General features: G+C 49.5%; 1 protein-coding gene across 2 annotated transcripts; it reads left to right on the plus strand.

The window, feature by feature from the left end:
• The first annotated feature begins 4,156 nt into the window (after positions 1-4,156).
• On the plus strand, positions 4,157-6,598 carry LOC120682469 (60S ribosomal protein L7-3-like). 2 transcript variants are annotated; one of them, XM_039964404.1, is made up of 7 exons: positions 4,157-4,314; positions 4,427-4,606; positions 5,153-5,250; positions 5,355-5,412; positions 5,493-5,572; positions 5,996-6,098; positions 6,168-6,598. In XM_039964404.1, exons 2-7 carry the CDS (start codon positions 4,427-4,429, stop codon positions 6,381-6,383), a joined length of 735 nt encoding a protein of 244 aa, XP_039820338.1. In that variant the 5' UTR covers positions 4,157-4,314; the 3' UTR covers positions 6,384-6,598. The 2 variants fall into 2 exon arrangements, with proteins under 2 accessions (XP_039820338.1, XP_039820337.1); XM_039964403.1 differs by having other exon boundaries at positions 4,162-4,319.
• The last annotated feature ends 1,789 nt before the right edge of the window (positions 6,599-8,387 follow it).

Here is an 8,387-nt window from a genome sequence, read left to right on the forward strand (position 1 = left end):
CCGGGCCGCTCGAGGCTGCGCACTCGCGGATGGAGAGGAAGGGGGCGAGGTGGGCCGGGGCGGCGCGGCGCTCGCAGCCGAGGAGGGCCGGGGCGACGCGGCCTCGTGCCACCACCGCCGCTACCTCCATGGCCGGAGAGGGAGACGCCGCGCCCCGCGCTGATCCTGCCGTGAGGGAGCTCTAGGGCTGCGTCCAGGCGCCCTCGAGGCTGCCACCGCCGCCATGGCCCCGCGCGGACCCGCCATGCCCGCCCCATCGCCGCCGTGGAGGTCCCGCGCCGCCGTCCACCCGCCGCCGCATCCGACCACGTCCTCGCCGGATCCGGCGCCTGCGGAGCCGCCCCCCGCGGGAGGGGAGGGGACCCGCCGCCGGCGCGAGAGAGAAACTGGGCGAGGGAGGGACTGGCGGCGCTCTCGTGGTAGCTCTGGAGCACGGCGCCACCGACGCCGCGGCCAAGAACTGTCGAGCCAAGCTAATCGTTGGCCGCCGCTGCCCTGCGCCGAGAAGCCGTCATCGCTGGTGCCTTGTGCCCAGCTGCCGCCGGCGCCTAATGCTGTGCTCCAGCTGCTCGCCTTGCCTTCTTTCCCTCTCACCCTTTCTCTGCCGCTCTCGCTCATTGACCGTGATTGGGTGAGGAGGACAGAATCGAGGAGCGATGCGATGGCCAAGGCCAGGCTCACCGACGGCACAAGGCATTTACCCTTCCACATCATGGCAACCAATGGTACAAGGGCACGTCACCGAAATGGGACCCAACTGCAAGAGGCTCACTAGAATCACACGCCGGATCCACAAGCTGACAGCCGAGCCCTGCCTCTCACGGAGGAGCCCTACAATAGCAACCCTATACCTACAATTTGATCACCATTTTTCTAGAATTTCTCGTGCTACCTCCACAATAACACATCATATTTTAATATAACCACGACTTTAAAAAAAATACATCTACTAATCACAATATGTTTTGTAAATGCATTAAGTATCGGACTAATTGTGCTCCGCTATCCCTAATAAACTATCTTACCTCTTCTTTCACCAAAAAAAACATCAACAAATGTAATAGCTGTATTATTTGAAAAAATATACAAAATTTCATATAATACAAATAAAAGTTTAAAATCAGGTCATGCGCAGCAACGCTGCGCGGCGGAGGGGGAGAGGGCGGCGGAGATCGAGAGGGAGAGGATAGGTAGGGAGAAATAAAAAAGAGAGAAAAAAGAGAGAGACAAAGAAAAAAAAGAAAATAGGAAAAGGAAAAGGGTGAAAGAAAAAAGAAAAAAAAGAGAAAAAGGGGGAAGAAAAAATGGGAAAAACTGCAGCACTGACCTCCGAACAAAAATAATGCGAAGATAACGAATTGGCATATTCATCCCACCTACGTTACGATCCTTGAAAAAAAATACACCAAATTACATACATTCTTATTCCACGTATTAAATAAATTTACACCAACTAGAATACGTTCCAATCGTTACTACTACAATAGCAACACTATACATACAATTCGATCACCATTCTTCTATGGCTTCTCATGCTACGTCCACAATAATGCATCACATTTTAATATAACCACTACATCTAAAAAAAATAATGCGTCTACTAATTAAAACATGTTTTCGAAAATACATTAAGTAACACACTAATTGCGCTTCGCCCTCCCTAATAAACTATCTTACCCCTTCTTTCAAAATAAAACATCAACAAAATAATATATAAAGTTTCATATAATACAAATAAAAATTAAAAAACAAGTCACGCGCAGCAAAGCTGCGCGGCCTTTCTAGTCAAATCGAATCGTGCTGGGGAGGCTCGGCCGCTCGTCGTCGGGTATAATGGTGGAGCAGTTGAGCAGCCGGAGGAGACGGATTGATGTTGCGGGCACATGGATTGGCTGTCCCGTTCATGCTTCTTGTCCCGCAAATCTGTCCTCGCGTGGGGTTTGGTGGCGCAGGGATTGAATGGTCAGAGCTCACCAACCCACGGCCAGCAGAGCTCGCCCGACCACAGCCGGCGTGGAGCGATCGCTCACGGACCGGCGGAGCAGCCGGGCGGCGGCCGCTGGCGTTGTTTACCGCTCCGGCACCGCCCACGCTCAATTCATCGGACCTCGATTCGTCTGGACGGGGCGTCAATTCGTCCAAACGGAACCTTGATTCACCGGACCTCGAGGTCACAATGGATCCGCGTGGCTCGTGGCGACCGGGGGCGAAGCTCGCTTGTGCGGCCAGCACGCCTCCTGCCTGCAGCTTCAATGGCGGAGCGCTGCACGAGGCTCTTGCCCGGAGCTCGCAGCCGGCGACTCCCGCCCGAAGTGCCCGGCGAAGTGCCTGCACGGCGTCGGTGGTGGGGCATGCGGCTGCCACACGCACCGCTTGCGGCTGGGCGCCGGCACAGCAGCGGAGTTTGCAGAAATCCAGCAACCATGGAGGAGGGTGACCACCGACGCCAGGTGACCACTCACCGCGTGGAGGAAGCGGTGACCCTACTCGATTAAACCAAACAACCAAACACCAAATTGAATAAGCTAAGCTTATCTAATTTATGCAACCAAACAGACCACGTTGTATCTCTAAAGCCAGGCTTGTGCTAGTCAAGCTTAAAATTCTAGTCAGGTTAGACTTAGTCCGATAATCAAACAGACCCTATGTGTCACTTAGGGTGACGAGGAAACCATCACCTGAAGCAAAATGCTACGTGTGTTTGATGGTTTGGGCTATTTCGGCCCATTAACGAGGTTGGACTATTTCACGGCCCACTGCGCGGTTCAACTTTATCTAGCCATTGTAAGTTGTGGGATGTAAACTACCATAATTTTATATGAAATATATTCCCGATTTCTCAAAAAAAAAGGCGTGTGTTAGGGCATATATTGATAGCTAAATGGGAAAGAGAAATTTTCATGCATGCAGATATGAACAAAATGCTGATATCACCCATGTGCATGCAAATCCAAAACTAAATAATTAACTTACATCAATTGTTCAGGAGGCGCCCCGCGTGGGCCGCTGTTGCGTGCCAGCCCACTGGCTGCTGGCGCTCGTGGATCCTTCAGCCCACTGGTCATGAATTTGCAGCTCGCGCAATGTATTCATTTGCAGCTCGCGCAATGTATAGTCCTAGTGGCGGATCAGTGGATCACTGCAATCGGGACTTTGTGAGAAATGGAAAAATCAGTTCGGCATACGGCCCTCCGTGGGTTTCTGGGGGTTCTTGTGGGGAGAAGAATGTGGATCACAGCGGCCTAAGAGCAACTCCAACAGATTGATTTTCTCCTTTTCTCTTTCCACTTTTTCTTAATATAGGGAATTGATGTTGAAAAAATCTACTCCGGCAGATTGATTTTCCATCTCCCTTTCCCCTTTATTTTTTTTCTCAATCCCCAATAATTTCTCTCCAATCCCCAATAGAAAGAGGAGACATCACATCTCCCTTTCCATATAGAAAGGGGGGGAAATCAATCTGCTGGAGCACTTCTTTCATATATGTTAAAATTGGGAAAGAGGATTTTCCTATATGATGAGAAGGGGAAAAGAAGAAGTTCAATCTGTTGGAGTTGTTCTAAGCCTTTTCCTTTCTAAGCGGAGGTCTACACCGGCCCACCATCGGGGGGAGCCCAACAGCCCAAGCTAGCGTTTTTTATTTTTATATTTTTCAAAATTATTTTTTACAGAAATATATTTTCGATTTTATAATTTACAGTTTTGTACCCCTACCGCCCGGCTGCCGGGCGGCCGGCACCCTGCCGCCTTCCTGCCGGGCGGTAGGGACCTCAATGTAAATAAAATTTACATTTATTCGTATTTTGGCCCCTGGGGGGAGCCTGGGCAGCCTCCACCCACCCAACCAAACGGACCCGGTGGGCGGCGGGTACCTGCCGCCCGGCAGGGGGGCGGCAGGCTCCCCAGGGGCCAAAATGCGAATAAATATAAATTTTATTTATATTGAGGTCCCTACCGCCCGGCAGGAGGGCGGCATGTGGCCGGCCGCCCCGCTTCCGAGCGGTAGGGGTACAAAACTGTAAATTATAAAACCGAAAATATATTTCTGTAAAAAACGATTTTGAAAAATATAAAAATTAAAAAAACGCGCCGAAGCTGTGTGGCCCGCCGATCTGGAATTTCTCGAAATTACGGCCCTCAAAGTTCTCCCGGCCCAGGAGAGCCTCAGCCGTCGGATGACACCTCCCCCAAACCCTAGCCACCAAACCCCACCTACATAACACGGCCTTCCCACTCCCCTCCCCCGCCGCCGCCTGCGCCCACCTCCGACCTCCACTCACCCCGCGTCCTCCCTCTCGCGCGCGGCTCGTCGAGGTAAGGTTAGCCACCGCGCCGCACACTGTTGCCGTTGCCGCCCTCGCCGTTCGCCGCGCGTTTCGATCTGTTGCCTGAGGAGCCGTGGTTCGGTTGGTCTGTGGCCGTGCAGATGTCGTCCGAGGCGGCGAAGGTGGTGGTGCCGGAGTCGGTGCTCCGCAAGCAGAAGCGCGAGGAGCAGTGGGCAGCCGACAAGAAGGAGAAGGCCCTGGTCGAGAAGAAGAAGTCCATCGAGAGCCGCAAGCTCATCTCCAGCCGCGCCAAGCAGTACGCCGAGGAGTACGACGCTCAGGTCATACGCCGATCCGCTCGATCTTATACATTACATCTGAATGTGCATTCGTTCGTGCGGCATGTTATCCTGTTCTTAGTTTTGGTTTGTTGGTCCGTGACTGTTTATAAACTGATCTAGGGTGAGACCGTGAGAGCGATGCGAACGTGACTCTTACGTAGGTGGAATCGCTTGCTTTGCAAATTTTCTAGTCAGAAATGCATGCGCTGAACTAATTTACTATGCGAGTTTGACATGTTTCTGTTGTGAGACACGATCAAGCCCAAGCAATTTAGAATATTATTATTATTATTATTATTATTATTATTATTATTATTATTATTATTATTATTATTATTATTATATTGACGAAACATACGTTTATCCACTACTGGAGCAGTCTAGTACAGTTGGTTTTATCATTTAAGTGCTGTGGTCTAATTTGATTTTATAAGTGGATTGCTCTCTTGTTTCTTCTGGAACGTACAACCAATGCCATTAAGATGCTTTCTCCTCAGTGAAATAGATAATGTGTTATATATTTACTTATGTGGGATTTGGGAGCAGGAGAAGGAGCTGGTGCAGCTTAAGCGTGAGGCCCGGTTGAAGGGTGGTTTCTATGTCAGTCCTGAGGCAAAGCTGCTGTTTGTGATCCGCATCCGTGGGTAAGGCACCTATTTGTGTCTATGTGATAACTATTTGGATGTTGATGATGTATTAGTTATGAAATTTTATGCTCTTGTTTGATAGTAATTTTGTGAAACTGCAGTATCAATGCCATGCACCCGAAGACCAGGAAGATCTTGCAGCTTTTGCGGTTGAGGCAGGTGGGTTTGCCGACAAGCTGGTTTTGCGATTGCATCTGCTTCGTTTGTAGGTTCATAAAACTGAATATTTGATTTTCTAGATCTTCAATGGTGTGTTCCTGAAGGTCAACAAGGCTACCATTAACATGCTGCGCAGGGTTGAGCCTTACGTTGCATATGGGTAAGGTTTCTTTGAGTTAATTCACGTGTTGCTCTTGCTGATTACTTGGCTATATTTTTTCTGTGAAAGTGCACAGTTGAAAACATGTCATACAGCTCCATTTGTTGCTTGGGTGAATTTACAATGGTGCAGTCTATGTTGCAATACTAAATTGTACTTCAGATCCAATGCTTCATCAATGTTGTGTATGCTGCATCACTAGGTTCTTTTGTTAGAATTGTGATTCTAGATAGGCACTTGGAACAATGCTTGTAATGTATGTTGGGAGTGTTTGGTGATAGAGATGCTTTGCATTCAGACAATAACATAGCATGCTAGCAAACAACTGTATACATCCAGGGCCTTGAGTAGTTTGAGCAGATTAGCTTGGTGACCTCAAAAGAGTTTTTGATGACCTAACCAGTTAAAACTTGATTTGTTTAGGTACCCGAACTTGAAGAGCGTCAGGGAGTTGATCTACAAGCGGGGCTATGGAAAACTGAACAAGCAGAGGATTCCTCTGTCCAACAACCAAGTCATTGAGGAGGTATGCTATTTTGAGCACTCAGGCTTTTAACCTAATGATGGTTCTCACCATTTTTTTGTGTACTATCAGGGCTTGGGCAAGCACAACATCATCTGCATTGAGGATCTTGTTCACGAGGTCATGACTGTTGGGCCACACTTCAAGGAGGCCAACAACTTCCTTTGGCCCTTCAAGTTGAAGGCACCACTGGGAGGCCTGAAGAAGAAGAGAAACCACTACGTCGAGGGTGGCGATGCTGGTAACCGTGAGAACTACATCAATGAGCTCATCAAAAGGATGAACTAGGTTCACGAGCAATATTGTAGTGTGCCCTTGGAAGGAGACTTTGTGTGCTATCCTTATTTTACATTAGGAAGTTGGATCGTGGATGAATATGCATGCAATTTTGATGTTTGGAACTAGATGTGTATGGAAGAAATCTGACCTTTTATCCGGAGGTTTGGGATTTTATTTAATTCTTTCGCGTCCTGAGGTGAGAATATCGGTGCACCTTTCTTGCTGCTCAAGTGGCCATTATGAAAAACCATCCGCAAATTGCCTTTATTTCTGTGGAAATGCATGTTCTGCTATGAAATTTTCAAGTGTATTACGCTATTCAATAGTCTGCTGCTTGTGATTTTCAATCCACCACCATTACTATTGTATTGAACAGTACCGTCTTTCTCATTTCCTTATCAGTTCCTTCCCTGGCCTCTTTTGCAATGCGTGTACAATTGCCGCCTGTGCAGGTCTGCTAGCGTTGCAGCCAACTTGTCTCTGTATCCTTCCAGATTTCATCTATCTTGGCAATTTGCCATGATGTGTTGAAGCCGAAGAATGAAATGCTCGGTTTGCATATCCTGTGTATGGGTATTTGCAATCGAGTTTGGGATCAAGACACCAATGTGGAAAATGTCCAAGTGTTTCTGAAGTTTGAATTTGAATCTGTTTGCAAGTCGAACAGCTAGTTGAACGTGTCCATGTACGGCTGTGCCCTTCGTGCACAACCCACAGCTCCGCAACTCTCCGTCCCACACGACGCATGCAACTCTGTCGTCGTCCGAACGCGCTCCCGCCGACCACCTCGAGGAGATCTCCGGCCACCTGTCCACCGAGGCAGACTGCCTCCACATCCACCAGGTACGCGCGCGATGGCACCCCTCTGCCGGCCGCCGACCCTGGACGTCGCCAGCATCGCCTTCCACGACGGGTTGTCAATCTACAGGCTACAGCTGATTTGCCTTGTTTCTTGATGCCTACCGGGTACCATCGCACGAGCAGGTTTCTTCCCCCTTTGGGCAGGACATCAGCGAATGCATATTCCAACTTTCCAAGGCGTCGGCGACGGCGGCGATCACTGATACATTCCCAGTTCGATTCAGCAATTCAGCCGGCAGCGACGGACTGACGGAGAGCGACGCATCTGATTGCTCCGTAGTCCGTACCAAGCCGCGCTGTAAACAGGAGAGCTCTCAGTCTCAATTGGGTTCTTCAGCTCGCCACAGCGCGCTCGTTCACCAGATTGCCGTGCTCAACCAGACGACGCCAAGGATCGGCCACGACGTGGAACGACAGGACTCGCGGATGCCAGGCAGGCTCTAGAGTCTAGAACCTGCACTTGTACCGTACAGCCGCCATTGCTGCCGCGGAGGTTGCGCCGTTCAGCTTCTGCTCGCCTCCAGTCCAGGCGTCGCGTCGCGGCAGCTCTCGACAAGCGCGTGTCAGGTCGAGCCGCGGCAGGTGCTCCTCTAAGTTCTGGCAGACCGCCACAGCCTCCAGCGCCCAAGCTTTGCTAAGGAAGTAGGGCTGGGCATTCGGGTTACCCGAAATTTTCGGGTCGGGTAGTTCGGGTTTTAGGAATTTCGGGTTTCCAAAAATGATACCCGAAATCAGTTGGGAAAAAGAAGAACCCGAAAATTCGGGTACCCGAAAATTCGGGTTCGGGTTCGGGTTTTACCCGAATTACCCGAAATTCTGGAACTCCACATATGCAGTATAAAATCAAATCAAATACACCCAACCATACATCCAGTTCACATGTCCAAACTGACAGTTCAAACGAAATTAACTAACACTTCACACGTCCAAACCGTGACAGTTCACACTTCACATATCACAATTAATAAACATAGTTTTGAAGCACACAAATCAAATCATAGATGAAAAAACAAATCATTTCGGGTTGTTCGGGTATTTCGGGTACCGTGGCCCGATACCCGAACTACCCGTATTAATTTCGGGTACCGTGGGTTGGAACCCGAATTAGGGTTCGGGTTTTTCGGGTTCGGACTTTTCGGGTTCGGGTTCGGG

This window comes from Panicum virgatum, chromosome 7N, assembly GCF_016808335.1.
Source record: "Panicum virgatum strain AP13 chromosome 7N, P.virgatum_v5, whole genome shotgun sequence".
NCBI lineage: Eukaryota > Viridiplantae > Streptophyta > Magnoliopsida > Poales > Poaceae > Panicum > Panicum virgatum.